The sequence below is a fragment of the Salmo trutta genome, chromosome 20, assembly GCF_901001165.1.
Source record: "Salmo trutta chromosome 20, fSalTru1.1, whole genome shotgun sequence".
NCBI classification, from domain to species: Eukaryota; Metazoa; Chordata; class Actinopteri; order Salmoniformes; family Salmonidae; genus Salmo; species Salmo trutta.
The window spans coordinates 18,845,522-18,866,712 of NC_042976.1; the positions used below are offsets into that span (position 1 = coordinate 18,845,522).

Consider the following 21,191-nt stretch of genomic DNA (forward strand, 5'->3'; position numbering starts at 1 on the left):
CTGTCAGGACCCGTCAGCACCACACACACCGGCTGGCTGCCACTGAACACACACACAAAGTCACACACAGTTAGTAAGTGAAACACACACTCTTACAGTCTCTCTCTCACACACACACACACACACACACACACACACACACACACTCTCACAGTTAGTCAGTCACACACACACAAAAATGCACTTAACGAAGCACTCTCACACACCTACCCCTCCACCACACCACACTCACAACCTCTCCTATACCCCAAATCCTCTTCACTCTTTCTCCATTTCTCTATTCCTCCCTTCCTACCTTCCTCCTTTCCTCCTTCCCTCCTCTAAAGAACACACAGAGAGCCAAGCGGTGTCCATATTTCTGATAGTTGTCTGCCTGCGTCAGAACAGATCCATTCCCTTTCCCACCTCTGTGTTTAGCCTTCCATATCCACAGGTAATTGACTTTTAATGGACAATTAATGCTGAGCCATTCATCACACTGAATCTGAGCTGTGTTAAAGGGGGAGACACCAAGAGAGAGAGATAAAGGGAGAGAGAGGGTGGAAAGAGAAGGAGAGAGAGCTGGAGAGAGAAAGAGATGGAGAGTGAAGGAGAGAAAAAGAGCGAGAGAGAGAGCAACAGAGAGAGGGTCCGTAGTGGATCGACAGCACAGAGGAGCAGAGGAGAGACTCCCACTCTGACAGCCTGCTTTCGTTTCAGATGGATGGGTGATAGGATTCAAAGAACGTTAGGATATGGCAGGGATTATCGTGGATGTCTGTGAACGTGATATATTGTATCATAGCAGACACATCCCCCTATAAGAGGGCTATCACTTCATTTCAATTTGGCCTATGTAATGGAGAACATCAACACTTCTATTGACCCACTCTCTTTCTGTCCAAGCTGCTCTTTCTCCACACCGCTCTTCCTTCTCCTCTATCTTCCTCTCTCTCTCTCGTTTTCTTTATTTTTCACTCTCTCTTTCTCTCTTCCTCCACACCGCTCTTCCTTCTCCTCTATCTCCCCCTCTCTCTCTTTTTCTTTATTTTTCACTCTCTCTTTCTCTCTTCCTCCACACTGCTCTTCCTCCACACTGCTCTTCCTTCACACTGCTCTTCCTTCACACTGCTCTTCCTTCACACTGCTCTTCCTCCACACTGCTCTTCCTCCACACTGCTCTTCCTCCACACTGCTCTTCCTTCACACTGCTCTTCCTTCACACTGCTCTTCCTCCACACTGCTCTTCCTTCACACTGCTCTTCCTCCACACTGCTCTTCCTTCACACTGCTCTTCCTTCACACTGCTCTTCCTCCACACTGCTCTTCCTCCACACTGCTCTTCCTTCACACTGCTCTTCCTTCACACTGCTCTTCCTCCACACTGCTCTTCCTCCACACTTCTCTTCCTTCACACTGCTCTTCCTTCACACTGCTCTTCCTCCACACTTCTCTTCCTTCACACTGCTCTTCCTTCACACTGCTCTTCCTCCACACTGCTCTTCCTCCACACTGCTCTTCCTCCACACTGCTCTTCCTTCACACTGCTCTTCCTTCACACTGCTCTTCCTTCACACTGCTCTTCCTCCACACTGCTCTTCCTCCACACTGCTCTTCCTCCACACTGCTCTTCCTCCACACTGCTCTTCCTTCACACTGCTCTTCCTTCACACTGCTCTTCCTCCACACTGCTCTTCCTTCACACTGCTCTTCCTCCACACTGCTCTTCCTTCACACTGCTCTTCCTTCACACTGCTCTTCCTCCACACTGCTCTTCCTCCACACTGCTCTTCCTTCACACTGCTCTTCCTTCACACTGCTCTTCCTCCACACTGCTCTTCCTCCACACTTCTCTTCCTTCACACTGCTCTTCCTTCACACTGCTCTTCCTCCACACTTCTCTTCCTTCACACTGCTCTTCCTTCACACTGCTCTTCCTCCACACTGCTCTTCCTCCACACTGCTCTTCCTTCACACTGCTCTTCCTTCACACTGCTCTTCCTTCACACTGCTCTTCCTCCACACTGCTCTTCCTCCACACTGCTCTTCCTCCACACTGCTCTTCCTTTGCCTCTATCTCTATCTCCCTCTCTCTCTCTTTCTCTCTTTGCACAGTGCTTTCCCACCATTTTCTCTGCACTGCCTGTTGGTATGGAAGGCCTGTCTCAAACTCCTCTTCAATACCCCCCTCTACTCCCGCTTAGAGCGAGGGATGGGAAGAGAGAGAGAGATAGGGAGAGATAAAGAGAGAGAGATAGAGAGGGAGAAAGAGAGAAAAGAGAAAGTGAAAAAGAGATGGGTGTGGGGGAGACGGGCAGTTCTGCCATGCTGTTTTCTTCTTTTTCCCGAGACGGCCCAAATGAGCCGGAGTAATTATAGCCTTACCATTGTAATCTCACCTCTTATACCAACTCCCTCCTCCTCCTCCTCCTCCCCCTCATCCCCCCATTCAACTAAATCCAATTTGTTATGGTTTCAAATAAGGCCTGTTCTCTGTTCTCTTGCTACTTCGCCCAAAGTGCCTTCTCTTACCAACTTAAATAGGTGAATTTGTTTTTCTTATTCTTCAGAGGCTGGGGCAATCTTGTAGCGATGTACAATGAGGACTATAGTTCTATAGCACTGGCGATATTAGTCCAGCCCCTGCTGTGGCTTTGGGATTGAATACCCTTTCATTGCTATGTGGCAGGGCCAGTCTGTGCATTTTGCTCTGCTATCAAACTCAGGACCCTCTCAGTGTGTGTGTGGGCTGCTGAAGTTCTTGATTTTTCTCTTTGTTGTTCTTTAGTTCTTCGAGACACTGTGCTCCTCAGTTTTCAGATCAGTTCACACTCACATTTAAATCTTCTCCCGGGACTCGAGGGGACAGTGTTTTTGTGTTAGAAGGATGGTGATAGGAGCTGAAACATCGGGGCTGGCTGAATTATATAAAATTAATATGAAGACTGAGCAAGAACAAATGTGTATATATTTTTTATCTCTACATTGAACTTCAGTCTGCAAGACTATTTTGGGTAAGCAGCTCAGATATATAGCTTTATCTACATGTTTTTCTTGGTGCAGGGACTCCTGACCTCAAGTGTCAAAGGGAAACAGAAGAAACCCTGTTATACAACAATAGCAGCGTTGACATGCATAGGGTCTCTGCTACACACTCCCTCCATACACACTTAAATCAATTACCCCTTATTGTTCTCTCCTCCTCAAAATACATTTCTGGATTTTTATCACGCAGATACACTATATATACAAAAGTATGTGGACACCCCTTCAAATTAGTGGATTTGGCTATTTCAGCCACACCCATTGCTGACAGGTGTATAAAATGTCAATCTTCATAGACAAACATTGTCAGTAGAATGACCTTACTGGAGAGCTCAGTGACTTCCAACGTGGCACCGTCATAGGATGCCACCTTTCCAACAAGTCAGTTCGACTAATTTCTGCCCTGGTCCGGTCAACTGTAAGTGCTGTTGCTGTGAAGTGGAAACATCTAGGAGTAACAATAGTTCAGCCACGAAGTGGTAGACCACACAACTCACAGACCGGAACCGCCGAGTGCTGAAGTGCGTAGTGCGTAAAAATCATCTGTCCTCGGTTGAAACACTCACTACCAAGTTCCAAACTGCCTCTGGAAGCAACGTCAGCACAATAACTGTTCGTCAGGAGTTTCATGAAATGGGTTTCCATGGCTGAGCAGCGGCACACAAGCCTAAGATCATCATGCACAATGCCAAGCGTCGGCTGGAGTGGAGCAGTGGAAACGCATTCCCTGGAGTGATGAATTATGCTTCATCTGGCAGTAAGATTTGGGTTTGGCAGATGCCAGGAGAGCGCTACCTGCCCCAATGCATAGTGGAGGAGGAATAATGGTCTGGGCCTGTTTTTCATGGTTCGGGCTAGGCCCCTTAATTAAAGTGAAGGGAAATCTTATCGCTACATCATACAATGACATTCTAGACGATTCTGTGCTTCCAACTTTGTGGTAACAGTTTGGAAAAGGCCCTTTCCTGTTTCAGCATGACAATGCCCCCATGCAAAAAGCGAAGTCCATACAGAAATGGTTTGTCGAGATTGGTGTGGAAGAACGTGACTGGTCTACACAGAGCCCTGACCTTAACCCCTTCGATCACCTTTGGGATGAATTGGAGCCAGGCCTAATCACCCAACATCGGTGCCCAACCTCACTAATGCTCTTGTGGCTGAATGGAAGCAAGTCCCAGCAGCAATGTTCCAACAATTAGTGGAAATCCTTCCCAAAAGAGTGGAGGCTGTTATAGCAGCAACGTTAGGACCAACTCCATGTTAATGCCCATGATTTTGGAATGAGATATTCTCAGAGAAAAAAAAGACTCAGTCGGGTGTTATCGCTGCAAACTATCTATTCATTAAATTGTGTGTGACAATTCTTTTTTAATTGTTCAATAAATAAGTATGAAACTTTGCCAATACACTGTTATGAAATGTATTCTCCTTCTGAAGAGTCAAATAAATTATGATGGTTAATTAAAGTTTTGCAAATCTGATAATATTGGTGATAGTTTTGTGTCCAAAAGATATGTGATGTTGTAACTGATAATGATGGTGATAATAATGATGATGATGATTATTTTGCCGATAATGATAATAATGATCCCAATGTTTCTTCACTGTTCAGTAACAGTGCATGTGTGTTTTGCAGGGTATGATGTATCTGGAGGAGAGGAGACTGGTGCACAGAGACCTAGCAGCCCGTAACGTGCTGGTCAAGTCCCCCAACCACATCAAGATCACTGACTTTGGTCTGGCTCGGCTGCTGGACATCAATGAGAAGGAGTACAACGCTGACGGGGGCAAGGTAAGCATGGCCAGGAAAAGAGAATGTATGCTCCAAAAACATTACCTTGTGCTTTTTCTCTGTTTCATTCTCACTACTCCTTTCTCCTCTCTGTCTGTTCTCTGTCACTTCTATTCTTCCAGATGCTTGTATTCCCCTCACCGTAGTGTGCTGAGTGAATAGCGCACACACAACCTCCTCTTAAAGTAATCAATAGGTTGCTTCTCAAATGGAACCCTTTATAGTGCACTTCTTTTGACCAGACCCCTATGGACCCTGGTCAAAAGTAATGCTATTTATAGGAAAAGGGTGCCATTTTGGACACACTCAAGATAGCCCAGTGAATCAGTTCAGCTGTTTAAGCTGCAGCCAGCCTCCTGCGATGTGATTCCCATCCCACTGTGTTGTGAGCTCTCTGTGGGGGGCAGCTCTTAGGCCTGGGGGAGAAAGGGCTGTTTCCTGCCTGGGTTTATTCCTCTCCTCTCCTCTCCTCTCCTCTCCTCTCCTCTCCTCTCCTCTCCTCTCCTCCTCTTTAAAAAGCCCTGGTGCTTGTTCTATTGTATGATTATGATACTGTTAACCTCTAAGGGATGGGTGTCCCTAAACCGGGACGGTTGTTGCTAACGTGTGCTAATGTGACTAGAATGATGTTGTATACAACAGCCAACTTTCTGGGACATAGACAAGTCTTATACGGGCAGGAAGTTTAAATTCTTGTTAATCTAACTGCAGTGTCCAATTAACAGTAGCTATTACAGTGAGTGAGAGTGCACAACGACAAAACACTTTTATCAAAGAAACTGGTTTGATACATTCACCTCGAGGTAATTCATGTTCTTACATTCAGTAATAATGCTCTGATTTGTCATCCTGAGGGTCCTAGAGATAAAATGTAGCATAGTTTTGTTTGATGAAATCCATTTTTATGTTCAAATGTAGGAACTAGTGTCTACAGTTTGACCCCACTGCTGTCTCTGACTCCACACCCACCCCACCCGGCCATCTAGATGTGTGAAAGTTAGTGTATAAGCTAATGATCCATCATGTATGACATTCCTGGGAGTGTGTAAACTTACATGATTTATTACCATAGCATTTTTGTATGTTCGCTATAGTTATGTACTTGAAAATGTATCAATTGACCGATTCGGCACATTTGGACAAACTCCTTGCAGTTTTGATACAAAATATTGTGCAGTAATATAATTCTTTACTGGATCAGTCTGAAACGTTGCACACACACTGCTGCCATCTGTTGGCCAAAATCTAAATTACACCTAGACTCCTATCTGAAAGTATGGCCTTTCTCTTGCATTTCAAAGATGATGGAACAAATTATCTTTTACCAGATCTAATGTTTTATATTCTCCTACATTCATTTCACATTTCCACATTCTTCAAAGTGTTTCCTTTCAAATGGTATAAAGAATATGCATATCCATGCTTCAGGTTGAATATTGAAAAACAGGGTAAAATCCATGAGGTTTTAAAGGGTATTTAAAAAAAAACCTGAGCATATGACTATAATCAATAGGATATACTAATGTGGGTAGACATCTAAACTGGGGTGTGTCTGTGTCCCAAATCCACCCAATTCACTTTGTAGTGCACTACTTTTCACAAGGACCTACAGGGTTTATAGGGCTCTAGTCAAACGTAGTGTACTAAATAGGGAATAGGGTGCCATCTGGGACATTGCCCTGGTCTCTAACATCACACTAGCTATGTTTCCATTAATTGTCAACATTTAGAAAGTTTGCATTGAAAATAGATGTGACAGCTGCCTGTTAGGGTGCATTTATATGCAATAACAATTTACTCATATTTGCTATATTCTAATCATGTGCCAGCGTATCACCTATGTACATGCAGGGGTGATAGTTGCACTCCTGTAGATCTGAAGTAATTGGATGATGAAACCTGCCAGCCAACCAGAAAACAAGGTGGAGCAATTCAGTCATTCTTGAAAGTCAGAACAATCCAGGCAAACAAACATGATTGTTATAAAGTTGAAGAATATATTTAGAAAGCAGTAGGCCTTTAAAATGAAATGTGGAGTGGAGCTTTATAGTTCCGTGATGACATCACGTTCCCTGTGTAGCTTTAAAATGATTCAGGAATCATAATTTATTCAAAAAACACAGTTTCCATCATCATCTGTGTTTTAATTGTTTAGTTAGGTCAGGGTGTGATAGGTGGGTGGGCATTCTATGTTTGTTTTTCTATGTTTTGGCCAGGTATGGTTTCCAATCAGAGGCAGCTGTCTATCATTGTCTCTGATTGGAAGCCATACTTAGGCAGCCTGTTTTTCATGTGTTGGTGTGGGTAGTTGTTTTCCGTTTTGTCAAGTGTCTTGACAGAACTGTTGGCTGTCGTTTTGTTGTTTTTGGTTAAGTGTTTCATTAAAGAAAAGTATGAGCACTCTACACGCTGCACCTTGGTGCCCTTTATAGGACCCACGTTACAATTTGTCTCAATTAAGAAAATTTGTATCCGCTTGTCGAGCGGATACAAATGTTGTGGATCTTTAGAAAATGTATCCTATATCTACTGTTTCCATTACAGATCAGTCCCCCAAAATTTGCAACATTGCTTTTTTTTAATAATCCTGGGTCAATGGAAACATGCTTAATGACCCTGCAAAAATGGCAAAGGGTTTTCATATTGACAAAGATTTGTGATGGTTTTAGAAGGCTTTAGCACAACAGGAGCTCGATACTGTGGCTTTGCTGAAATAAAATGTTATTTTTGTCTTTTCGTTTGAGTTATTTTAGCTCAGTGGGCTTTCATTCATATTTAATTTATCAAGTAAACATCCACTATAACTGCCTTGTTGGCATAGTATTTGTAGCATATTAGCACACAGGCCTATATGGCATACAAACAACTTTAGTGAAGGTTAAGTTGACCCCAAATGGATCAGTAAACAGATAGCAACTTTACTCCCTTTTCAGACTAATCTTGGACTGGACACAGCTCTATAACAGTTTACTATTCCTCTAATTGGGTCACTGACATAGGAACAACAGGAAAACTCACATGATAAAAATACATACGTAGTATTTATATAGGGTGAGAATTAGACATCATGGGCTGATTGTCCTGGACTTAAAAGCATGCTCAATTGAATATCTCCAGGAAAATAGCTTTTTACTCCAGAACTAGGCTTAAAACCAGCCCTTTGTTTTTTATTCAGTTCATGTTCTCCAACATTTGCTAAAAAATATAAGCTCGTCTTCTCTTTACTTGTAGATGCCTATTAAGTGAAAGCCTTTTATGTGTAGCTAATTGCCTTCTTGCGTTGCGCACTTGCAGTACGTTGGGTATAAATTAGCCATTACTCAGACATTCAGAAGTGCAATAAAATATATGTTTCTCTTTACCTCCAGATGCCAATCAAGTGGATGGCCTTGGAGTGTATTCACTACAGGAAGTTTACCCACCAAAGTGACGTGTGGAGCTATGGTAAGGCTGGGCATTAACATCAATCAATCAATCAACCGATGTGTTTTAACAGTTAAGTAAGATCCCTGGTGAAATCATAAGATTTCCAATATATCTATTATATTTGGCAAAAAAACCCATTTAACCTTACACCTCTTCTCAGGGGTGACCATTTGGGAACTGATGACATTCGGGGGGAAGCCCTATGATGGCATCCCGACCCGGGACATCCCAGACCTGTTGGAGAAGGGAGAGCGTCTTCCCCAACCTCCCATCTGCACCATAGATGTATACATGGTCATGGTCAAATGTAAGCTACCCTGTTTAACCTCTCTCTCTCTCTCACACACACACACACACACACACACACACACACACACACACACACACACACACACACACAACCCCGCTGCTTTGGCCCCAGACCTATAGGGTAGGATCACAGATGGTACCATGCTGTCCAGGCAGAGACACCATTCCAGCACTATCCTTGTGTTTCCTGGCTGTACTGTGCTGGCTGTGGCTCCTCTATCTCCTCTGGCTGTGGCCCCTCTCTCTCCTCTGGCTATGGCCCTCCTCTCACACATTGGGGCCAGGGTGTCTCTGACTGACCAACAGCCTCTGTCACCTTCCTTCATGATCCTGTGCCCAATGCCCCTGTAGTACCCATGCCAACCCTGTAAACAACAGGTGTAGACTAACAGTGAAATGTTTACTTACGTGTCCATTTCCACAATGCATAGTTCAAGATAAATATATAAAATAAAATTGAAATTGAAACTATAGCACCAGTGGTGTGTGTGGCGTCAGTATGCATGATGCGTATGTGTGTGTGTCTCTCTCTCTTTCTCTCCTTTACTCTTTTGAATTGAGGAATCCTCCTACAGTATACCTTGTCCGTGTTCTCTATCTCTAAAGTTATTTGTTGTCCCCTCCAGGTTGGATGATAGACGCAGACAGCAGGCCCAAGTTCAAGGAGCTGGCTACAGAGTTCTGTAGGATGGCCCGGGACCCCCAGCGCTACCTGGTCATCCAGGTGACTTACCTTCCCCTCCTATACCCCTGCTTATCCTGGGGAGTAGCGTGAATGACACTCTGATGTGTGGATATCATGACTGTTCAGTAATTTGAATGTCTCTCCCTCCCTCTCCTTCTCCCCCACCACCCCCTCCCCCCACTCCAGGGTGATGACCGTATGAAGCTGCCCAGCCCCAATGACAGTACTTTCTTCCAGAGCCTGCTGGATGAGGAGGAGCTGGAGGATCTGATGGATGCTGAGGAGTACCTGGTCCCTCATGCCTTTAATATCCCACCACTAGCGTACACACCCAGGACACACGTTGATTCCAACAGGGTAAGGCTCCACTCTCCTCTCCCCTCTTCTCCCCTCTTCTCTTTTCTTTTCTTTTCTTCTCTCCTCTCATCTCTTCTCTTCTCTTCTCTCCTCTTCATCCAACAGGTTAAGGACTTGTGTACAGAATGCCCTTCTCAGTATACATTCTATTATATTCTATAAAAATTATTTTATTTCTCTTCCCTAACTCCTTTACTTAGAAGCCTGGCTACAAAGTGTCCTTTGATATTTAATAACAGTCATCACTGAGCTACTCCATCATTCAACCTGTGTTCTCTGTGTTCTCTTCATGATAAACTCCCCTTAAATTCTGCCTTAAAGTGTTTTCTTCTGATGTCTGTTTCGGATACATTGTGTTGACTGGTTGATTTCCCATGTTGGTTGGACTCATCTGTTGCACTGAAATTGGATTCCACTTCTCAGGATGTAACTGCAGTGTATATTACCACATACAGTACATACACAGACAGAATCCTGTAGGGCTACGTAAAACCAAGAGCCACAGTATTTAGTGTTATGGGTGATGAGGAGGAAGAGAGGAGGAACAACAGAGGAGGCGATGGGAGGAGTTGACAGAAGAGGAGTGACAGAGGAGAAATAGTTACAGGGTTCACAGTGTGAGCTCTGGAGTCTAGGAGAAGGAAGAGAGGAGGATGAGAGGAGTTGACAGAGGAGGAGTGATTCTGAGTGTGTAGCTATAAGGTGGAGGGTACACAGCGTGAGAGAGAGTCTCCTCAGTGAGTGCTGACTACACACCTGCAGACCACCGCTGAGACTGAGAGATCAGGAGGGGTAGGAGGTGACTTGGACGGGTAGAGACCACTCACCCACAGGAGGGGAGAGGACAGGGGAGGATGGAGGAGGAGGGTGAAGGAGGGATGGGGGGAGAGTGTTGGAGCATGGGGAGAAGGGAGATGAAGGAGACTGACTCTCCCTTGAACCAATACTCTTGAACACAAGTACCAACACTCAGGAGTGTGTATTAGACCCCTGTGTCCTCTTATGCCCCTGTAGAACCCACAGCCCCTCAGTGTGTACAGTACATTAAACCTCTCCTTGTTTCCCTACAGAACCAGTTTGTGTACCAAGACCCTAGCTTCGATATGGAGGACATGTTGGGGACCATCCCACGGGTGCTGTCCCTGTCCCCAGGGGACCAGTCTGCAGGGGGGCAGGGCGGTAGCGGCCCGGAGCACCAATGCTTCGAGGACCAGCGCTGTAACGGCACACTGAGGAAGCAGGCAACTCCCCGGCCCGCGGGACCTCCTGGTTCAGACGGAGCACCAGGTGACACCTCTTTTAGCACTGTTATTTTAGCTTCCTTGATGCTTAATATATTTAGTCTTTTTTATCTTTGTTTGTTTGTTTGTGTTTTATTTGCCTACGTAGAGCGTTTAAATTCCTATGTAATGAAAAGCCCTATACAAATAAATGGTAATATTATAATTATTTAGCCTCAGGTCCAGTGGAGAGCAGCACTGGACAGCGCTACAGTGCAGACCCAACCATCATGCTGGGGGAGAGAGGAGCTAGAGGAGACACCGACCAGGATGGATACCTGACCGCCATGAGGGAGAAGGCCACCTCAGGTACAACATGGTGTCACTATTCATTGTTTTCCTTTCCTCACGTAATGCCATGTACTACAGGAAGCACTTCTTAACTGTTTATGATGACTTTCCTTGAAATAGCTTTTATCCACAGCCAAAGACTTAGATTTTACTTGGATTTGTACATTTTGGGGCTTTTAGTTCTGAAGCTTTGCAGTAACTGATCCAGTTAGACAAAAGACAAAAGTTCAGACATTCTCAAATAGGTGAACTGTTCTGATCCTTTCCTATGAGCCTTGTCTGTTACCAGAGGGGTGTACTGTTCTGTAGTGTACCTGGTGATATCAGATTCCAGGTTTCATCATCTCCTCCTCTTTCTCACCCTTTGATTCAGACAGAGAGCTGTAGAGACCAAGGCTTACACACCATCACACACACATAGAGGCATGTCAGATGCTAGTGAAGATATCCGTAAGATCATAATACTGCAAGCCTTCTGTTCATCCTTTGAAAGCCTCTAACCTCTCTCTCTATATATATATATCTCTCTCTCTTTCCCCTCTCTCTCCCCCTCTCTAACAGACTATCTCAACCCTGTGGAGGAGAACCCATTCGTGACTCGTCGGAGGAATGGAGCTGCCCTAACCCTGGACAGCTCTAACCCCTATCAGGTGGACTTGTTAATTAGTATTAGGACTATTTCTTATGAACTGCTCGCTCCTGAATTTTTTTACCATTTTCTTTTTACTGTTATCGACATTTCCCCCCTCCCTCTTTTTGGTAAACTGTGTTTTGACCTTAATCGTGTTAATACTTAGGAGTCTAAGTCATTTGTTCATGATTTCTACTACCCAAACACATGGAATTGTCATATGATGGTAATAACATGGACCATCTAGCTATTTGAAAGCACTTTAACTAAACTTTGACTTGACTTGACTTGACAGGTGGCACCCAGCGGCCCCCAACAGGCAGGCTCCGGCCCCAGAGTGGAGGACGAATACGTCAACGAGCCCCTCTACCTCAACACCTTCCACAACCCCGGAGTGGGAGACTACAGTGACTACACCCTGAAGAAGAATGGGTTCACTGGGGGACACAACCCTGCCCTCGCCACCCTGGTAAGCCAACCAGGCGCCACTGGCCTCACTGCTGGTCAATCAGGCACCGCCCAGGCAGGAAACCCTGGTCACAGCGTCCAGGCAGCCCACGCCCATGGAGTCTCTGCACAACCAGGATACTCTGTTCCTCCAGGCCTCGGTACAGCCGGCGCCCACCCAGGCCACCCCTCCCACCCAGCCCACCCCGGGTATACCCTTCACTCCGGCCTCACAGGCACCATCATGTTGGACAAGAAGAATAGACAAGACAAGAACAAGACTTTTGACAATCCAGAGTACTGGCAGCATAGCCTCCCTCCCAAGGCCACCCTGCACAACCCTGAGTACTTGCAGGACTGCAGCACACGCTTCTTCTACCGGCAGAATGGACGCATCCGGCCCGCCGTGGCCGAGAACCAGGAGTACCTGACAGAGTTCGCCCTGAAACCTGGGACCGTGCTGCCGCCCCCACCCTACAGACAGAGGAACACTGTGGTGTAACGGGGAGGAGGATGAGGAGGAAAGAGGGACTGGGCCAGGAACGTTGGAAGACAAGGGGAGGAGGAGGGGAGGATGGGAGTGGACAGTCCCTCTCTCACTCAGCCACACAATATTTATGTATCAACCTTGGTTCCCTTCACCAGCACTGGACTGACACATCTGAACTGACACTGGATTACAGTAACATTACAGTAATATTATATTATAAGACATAGTGCTGAGAGCCTCCCACCTCCTACGAACCCAGGACTGATGTTTTCCTCTCTGTCTGTCTATGTCCTCTACACTGGATTACAGTAACATTACACAGAAGTACTACAGTAATATTACAGTAATATACACTGAAAGTTTTCACGGATTCACCTGTAACAGAATTCCCGAGACCCGATCCGGGACCTGAGCGGGGTCGGATCCAGAATTCTAAATAATGTCACGGGTCTGCGTCGCATCTGATATGATTGTCACGAGTCTTGGGTATGTGTAATTTAACTAACTTGTCGGGAAGGACCCGTAAAGATCCAAACGCGACTGCTGCAGAAGAGAGGGAGAGAGAGAAATTGCGTAATTTATGCTGCTACTCTTGCTTTTCACGAGAGTGGTGCGTGTAGCTTGTTGTTGTTATTGGCCAATCATAGGTCATCAAAGCGGCAGTAGGCTACAGTCATAGAGTCTCCGTGTGGGGCAAAAGTTAGGAGATATCTAATCAATGGAAGATGGAATTAAAATTACAGAATTAAAAGTTCAAGGAGAAGGATAGGCTACAACGACCAAGAGCCAATAGGTAGGCTGCTACTTTATATTCTAAAAGGAGTCGTTGTTGTTTGTAACTGTGTAGGACGAGAAAGCGCATGCAGCCTCAATTAGCCTAGCTAGCTAGCTAGCTTAAGTAGCTGCTCTTGGTTGGATGCACTCAAGGCAGGTACTACGTAATCATATTCAATGATAAATAACCTAGCTTTGGCAGCTATTAGTCTACTATAGCGCGAGTTGGCTTGGTTGGTTGCCATCTTTCGTCTCTCCTGCCGTGCTCCCTGTGTCACTTGCTCACACTCACAGTAGCCTACACACACAGCACAGCCCCTGCTAGAGCATCACCTCTCTCTACCTTCTCTCCCTCGCGCTTTATCAGCTCCGGTTAATAAAGTAGCTTAAAAATGTACTTTTCTGCTGCTTCCCTCACTCGGATTGGATCAGACCGGGTCTGGAACCGAACAGGTCTATACGGAACGGATCTAGTTGTCCTCAGGTCCATTTGGAATGGGTCTCTATATTGAAAAAAAATATTAATGCATATTGGGTCCGGGTGGGAAGGCCCAGGTCCATTTCGGAATGTGTCCAACTTTTTGGACACGTCAAGGCATTTAATATAAACTGCTGAGAGCCTCCCCCCACCCAATAACCCAGGACTGGTTTGATAATTGACAGCCTCACCGGTCACTCTCAGCCCCATTCTTAACTCCTCCGATACCGCACCCATTACTCACCCTCAGCCCCGCCCCTTCAGTGTTGATTACAACAACAACAACAACAACAGAAGGCTAAGTGAAAAATATATGTAATGACAAACAGTATCGGTCTCTGTAGGTGTGAACAGACAGGATGAAGGCCAAGGAACTTGAAGGACTTACACTTACAGTATATTGTTTGCTCATGATCGCTAATATATTATTTTATTATTAATAAGATTTGTGTAAGAACCATACAGTGATTCACAATCAATACACTACACTGAAAGTCTTGGAGCAGCACATTTTTCCAACTGGGTTAAATGCATATTGTAGCAATCCACCATCCACACATACAGTAATGTCATGATAGCCGTTGGTGTGCAGTATATCAGGTTCATATAGGAGAACACGCATACATCTTTGTATACACTGCTGTTCTGTGACTGTCTCTCAAGCCCCAGCCACGCCATACATCTGTCACATAATGTGGAGGATGCATTCCTGTCCGCTGACTGGCTGGCTGGCTCTGTGCGGCGTATTTGATGTTGACATGGTTAGAACCCCTCTGAATATGTAGTAGAATTCGTACATTTATTATACAGCTCCACTCATTTCAGCTATAACATGTTAATTTGTATCTCGCGAAAAAGGAAGACGTGCTCCCAACCTAGACACATCAATAACCCTGTTCTAATTCTGTATACGTACATATAATTCTGTATACGTACATATAGACATACATGCAAGCATGCACACAAAAACACACATATACACATACACACAGAGGAAGAGATACCATTAGCGCCATGTGCATTACGTTTTTGGATCAGGGGCTCCATTGCCCTTGGGTTCTAAAGCAGTGGAGATAACATTAGCGCCGTGTGCATTACATTTTTGGACCAGGAGCTCCATTGCCCTTGGGTTCTAAAGCAGTGGAGATAACAGAAGCAAAGGCAGTGCAGCGGGATGAGAAGACAAAGCCATTCAGCAAGTAAATGCCACAATGTTATATGTATGCAAAGCTTGAAGGGCCTATGCTGAACACAGTGAAATACAGCAAGCAGAAAGTGCCACAGGATTAAAGAGGGAATAGGCTTATCTGTAAGGAGAGGATCGCCACCACCCAGCCATGGTGTTCCTTCTAACCCACATGACTTCTGAGGCAGACAAATGACAAACCCCTGAATCGATGCAGTCATAGAATATAAATATGAAACTGCTACATGTTGCAATATCTGTTTTTTTACTGACAAACCCTGGCAGAGTCTATCTGTTCGCTTCCCTATCAGAGCTGGTTACAAAGACCTCGGGAGAGGACTGATAATATGGGGACTGTACTCTGAACTGAACTGAACTGGACGGACGGACGGACGGACGGACAGACAGACAGACAGAGAAAGAGATGGCAGGGTCATGTTAATTAGGTACCAAACAGAAGACAACAGACTTAAATAGGGAGGGATTACCTGGACGTTGTGAAGCGGTTTGTTACGGTGTCCCATAATGAACATGACCCACGTGTGTGGAGAAATGAAGGATTCGAGGGGACTGGATGGGTGGCAGGCAACAGACACCAGTTTTTCCGGGACGGGAGAGGCCTGAAAACTTGGCCTGGTCCTGGGCGTTAAGAAGCATAACTAAGCCCCAATGGGGTGGACACTACCCTGCAGGAGAGGCATTGTGAGTGCTGGTTAAACTGAATAGGAGAGCCTGAGACCAGACATGTTCTGTGGATTAACAGAACATCAGATAAGGACAGTTGAAATGCTGTATTTATTACTATAGTACAACTTAAAGAAGACTGTCTGAACACCAAACTGGTCCATAAAACCAAGGCATTTGCTCCACCACCAAATTCCTCTCTCCCCTACTACGTAAAGTACAGTGCATCCCCTCTCCAACAGTTTGGACTGGAGAATAAAACTGTGCCAAAACATTTGGAGAGATGTCCTTCCTCCACAATTACATTTTCATTAAGGAAACACAGGAGCTACAGCGATCAAGGACATTGAACACTTTTCTATTCATGTTTGACAATAATGTTGAGATAGTACAGGTAGACAGACACCATATCTATGGGAGGTCAGATCCATGTGTCTCAGAATACTGCCAGATGATTCTTGTTTTCGCTGCTAGTAGAGGGGGAATACTGTCATCCAGAAAGAAATATTTTGATTTTGGTCTTTTAGATTTTTTTGCGATTTGATAGGACTTATTAACCATTCTGGCACAGCCAAACCTCTCTCTTCATTGTTTCCCCAGCCAGAAGCACATCCGATTCTCCATCAGTTCATTTTAATTATGTTTTATCTATCGCATTGCAGCTAGAGAAAAGACAGATAGCCTACTCCATTTCACTGTTCATTTTCTCTGCATTGTGGCTTCTGTTTGTAATTTCTCAGTGTGTTTGCATAATGAAGGACAATCCACAGATGGAGCTATTTATTAATAATGAAGACAAGCAGCAGGGTAGAAGAGAGAAGGGCTAGTACAGCGTTTCCCAAACTCGGTCGGTCGTGGGGACCCCAAGGGGTGGAGGTTTTCATTTTTACCCTAGCACTGCACAGCTGATTCAAATAATCAAGGGGTGGAGACCCTGGGAAACCCTGGTCTAGAACCCTGGTCTAGAAACACTGACAGGAGGACTAGAAACGTGTTAATTGGCTCACCACTACCATGATAATAGAATGAAAAGTGGAATGAAAAGGAATAAAAAGTCAGGGAGTTTTTGGAGAAGCATTGTGTTATTTATTTTTGATTTTAGTCAAACAGAGATGTTTCCTGGACGGTGTGTTTATCTCCAGTTCTCTGCCTTAATTAAAAATATTACTTGCCAAGTGAGTTCCAGCTGAAGCACTTCAAAACTTAGTGGGGCAGCAGGTAGCCTAGTGTTTAAGTAACCTAAAGGTTGCTGGTTCAAATCTCTAAGCCGACTAGGTGAAAACTGCCGATGTGCCCTTGAGCAAGTCACTTAACACTAATTGCTCCTGTAAGTTGCTCTGGATAAGAACGTCTGCTAAATGACTATGATATCAATGTAAAATGTTGTGATAGGCTAGCTAGCTAGTAGGAAAAGCTACAATGGCAGGTTCATGAAAGTGGATATATGCCGGTTTATATAGCTGAAGTAGTACAGAGCCTAGTCCTAGTGGACAAAACTACATTGGTAGCATCGCTACAGAGCTTATAGTCCTTGCCAACAAAGCTACATTGGAAGAACCATGGGAAAATATAGAGCTGTTTAGATAGCTGATCATGAGGCATTACAGAGCCTAGTCCTTGTGAACGCTACAGTGGTAGAATTGCTAGAGAACTTATAGTCCTTGAAGACAATATCCATGGTTGGATATTAGGCCTGATTGGATAGCTGGAGCCTTTCTAAGGCAGGGTTTCTCAAAATCAGTCCCGGGCCCCTCCCTTTGTGCATATTTAGTTTTTTTGCCCTAGCAAATAAAGCTTGGTTAGTTGAATCAGCTGTGCAGTGCCAGGGTAAAAACCAAAACGTGTACACAGTGGGGTGGACGCCAGTATGTGTAATCACTGGTGTCCACTGACTCCACTGGCCCTCAGTACTGCCCCTCCCCCGGTGCACGTTTTCTTTTTTGCCCTTGCACTACACAGCTGATTCAAATAACCAACTCATCAGCATCATCATCAAGCTTTGATTATTTGAATCAACTGTGTAATGCTAGTTCGAAAACCAAAACGTGCACCCAGGGGGGACCCCAGGACTGAATTTGGGAAACCCTGCCGTCTACCTAGCTAGGATGTAGACGGCAGGATGTTAGTGTGTCACATTTTGTCAGATCTCAAAGCTACTGTTTGTTCATTCTCATTTTGGGGGATAAAATAAATAGTTTTTCTGATTTAAGATTTATTAAATAGTTTTTCTGATTTAAGATGATTTATTAAATAGGTTTTCTGATTTAAGATGATTTATTAAATAGGTTTTCTGATTTAAGATGATTTATTAAATAGGTTTTCTGATTTAAGATGATTTATTAAATAGTTTTTCTGATTTAAGATGATTCATTAAATAGGTTTTCTGATTTAAGATGATTTATTAAATAGTTTTTCTGATTTAAGATGATTAGTTGGAGAGTTAACATTTACTGTATCTTTATGCATTCTCCTTGTGTAAAAGAAGTGTGCAGTGGAAGATTGGAGTCTATGTTCTAGTTGTACAGTTTACTGACACGTTTTACCAGAGATTATGAACATGGTCATGGGGATGTTGGTGCAATGACAGCATATGAGAGTGATGTTGGGAGGAGTCATGATGGATCTCACTGGTCAGTTACAGCCAGTCTAAAGGAGAATACAACATCAGTGGCTATTTGCATAAAATACCTACGGTAACGAGAAATAATCCCTCAAAGTAAACCCTTATATGAAACCCTTATATGAAGGTGTTGTATGCAATCAGACACAGGCTCTCAAAATCCTAGCATAGCATCACAGTGCTTTTAGCTAGCCAGGTGTTATAGCTTTCCTTGTCCACTAAAGCTGCTATGTTCTGCTGTTCTGTTCTGTGGGGAAATCATGTTACCCAACATCTCCAATCAACATGCCGGCGAGAAATACTGGCGGACAGGGCAATAGTTTCCAATCCTTAGCGGGGTAAAAGGCAGAGATATTAGCATTCCACAAATGTTACGAGATCAATGCATCAATGTTACAATAGGTTGTCTGAGAATCAACATTTAGGCTCTGTGTTGCGCTATAATGGCAGCAAGGGAAGTCAGTTGAGTTTTACTTCATCTCAAAAGTTGACTAAAGGAATGTACACTACATGACCAAAAATATGTTGAACCCTGCTCTTCGAACATCTCTTTCCAAAATCATGGCCATTAATATGGAGTTGGTCCCCCCTTTGCTGCAATAACAACCTCTACTCTTCTGGGAAGGCTTTCCACTAGATGTTGGAACATTGTTGCGGGGACATGCTTCCATTTAGACACAACGGCGTTCCAATCCATCCAAACGTGTTTGATGGGGTTGAGGTCAGGGCTCTGTGCAGACGAGTCAATTTCTTCCACACAGATCTCGACAAACCATTTCTGTGTGGACCTCGCTTTGTTCACAGGGGCATTGTCATGCTGAAACAGGAAAGGGCCTCCTGAGAATGCATTTTGGAGAACGCGTTTCCACTGCTCCAGAGTCCAATGGTATTGTGCTTTACACCACTCTAGCTGACGCTTGGCATTGCACATGGTGATCTTAGGCTTGTGTGCGGCTGCTCGGCCATGGAAACCCATTTCATGATGCTCCCAACAAACCGTTCATGTGCTGACGTTGCTTCCAGAAGCAGTTTGGAACTCGGTAGTGAGTGTTGCAACAGACAACATAATTTTTAATTGGTCCGCGCTTCAACACTCGGAAGTCCTGTTCTGTGAGGTTGTGTGGCCTACCACTTCGCGGCTGAGCCATTGTTTCTCCTAGACGTTTCCACTTCACAATAACAGCACTTACAGTTGACTGAGACAGCTCTAGCAGGGCAGAAATTTGACAAACTGACTTGTTGGAAAGGTGGCATCCTATGTCGGTGCCACGTTAAAAGTCACTGAGCTCTTCAGTAAGGCCATTCTACTGCCAATGTTTGTCTATGGAGATTGCATGGCTGTGTGATCTATTTTATACACCTGACTGCAACGGGTGTGGCTGAAATAGCCAAATCCACTAATTCAAAGGGGAGTCCACATACTTTTGTATATATAATGTACAGTATGTAGCAAACACTGTTGTTGAAGTGGAATGGTGTGTATTTAAAAACTGACTACCATAAAGCAGCTAAATGAGGAGCAACTTAAATAAGACCAAAATTATTTTGAAGAAGCGACCGGTGAGGAGTTTTAGAAGTGAGAGTCATAGAGTCATAATACTTTAATTAATTATGTATCTGATGGTTGCTTTAGCAAAATCGTTTAGGTACAAAAGGAGCACAAATATTTCCTCTCTTTCATTTCAACACTGATTGTGCACACACATTTTAATCAACAATGTTGAAAGTGTCACATTTATTTGATTCAGCTACTATTGTATTTATGGTTTTGGGGTATAATAATCAAAACAGATGTAACCATGACATCTGAAAGAGCATTGTAAATTGTGTTAATGATGATGTTTCTTACTCTCGATGGGAGGATTCATAATGGCAATAGATTGTTGTTTCTTTGACTGCGTTGCTGTGAGTTGGGGCACAGACATTGTGGTGAAGGCCTCTTTCACGCTGTTGTATTTCAATGTTACTCTGAACTGGGTCCACTCCTGGATCCACAACTTGGAGAAAATACTTAAAGTACATAATGGAAAGATTCCTGTAATTTCTTACAATACGAAATATTAATTTCTAAGGTCAATTTTTGCAATTGTTATGGTATTGAAATGTACAGTTTGATCCAATAAGCCTTTCCTGTTTCTTCATGGTCTGAATTATCCCATTGCACATAGTTGTGATTTAAAACCCTACATATACAAGTAAATAGTGTATGAGAGGCTGCACTCAGTGCATCTTGCAACTTGACACAATGCTTATTGTTTCAGTGAAGATACCTCCCTGTTAAATAAGAAATAATATTCATACAATTCATCATATATTATAACACACAAAAACTGTACATTTATCACACTCAGCTCATTTTACAGTGGTACTATTGTTTATTAATTCCTTTGAAACAACAGGAAAATACTGCAGTTGTAGAGTAAGCTTAGTTTACAAAACATGGTGGTTTGAAGGTAACACTAAACTAATATACAGGAGAGCATTTTTAAAATGACACACAGGCATAATACAGAATGGTTGTTCCTGATCATTTTACTACTGTTCTTCAACCGAGAAAATGTGAATAGTATTTTTATAGATAGTGGAAGAACTGGCCAGGTGAATTTTAAATAGTAGGAAAGCAATGCTTTTGGGGCTGCCATGTTTTCGATTTCTCTTTTATCCTTGGCATATTACTGCTTTTTGTTTAATATTATTGTGTATTATCAGTTTTCTTC

At 43.9% G+C, this 21,191-nt stretch overlaps 1 protein-coding gene across 2 annotated transcripts in view; it reads left to right on the forward strand.

Moving 5' to 3' along the window:
* LOC115155636 (receptor tyrosine-protein kinase erbB-4-like) overlaps window positions 1-14,025 on the forward strand; it is a 567,818-nt gene extending 553,793 nt beyond the window's left edge. For both annotated transcript variants that reach the window (XM_029702449.1, XM_029702450.1), the window contains exons 22-30: window positions 4,661-4,816; window positions 8,185-8,260; window positions 8,403-8,549; window positions 9,178-9,275; window positions 9,423-9,593; window positions 10,664-10,880; window positions 11,048-11,182; window positions 11,726-11,814; window positions 12,091-14,025. In XM_029702449.1, coding sequence (XP_029558309.1) covers window positions 4,661-4,816; window positions 8,185-8,260; window positions 8,403-8,549; window positions 9,178-9,275; window positions 9,423-9,593; window positions 10,664-10,880; window positions 11,048-11,182; window positions 11,726-11,814; window positions 12,091-12,744 — 1,743 coding nt within the window. In that variant the 3' untranslated portion in view covers window positions 12,745-14,025. The remainder of the gene's footprint in view (window positions 1-4,660; window positions 4,817-8,184; window positions 8,261-8,402; window positions 8,550-9,177; window positions 9,276-9,422; window positions 9,594-10,663; window positions 10,881-11,047; window positions 11,183-11,725; window positions 11,815-12,090) is intronic.
* Window positions 14,026-21,191: the final 7,166 nt, after the last annotated feature.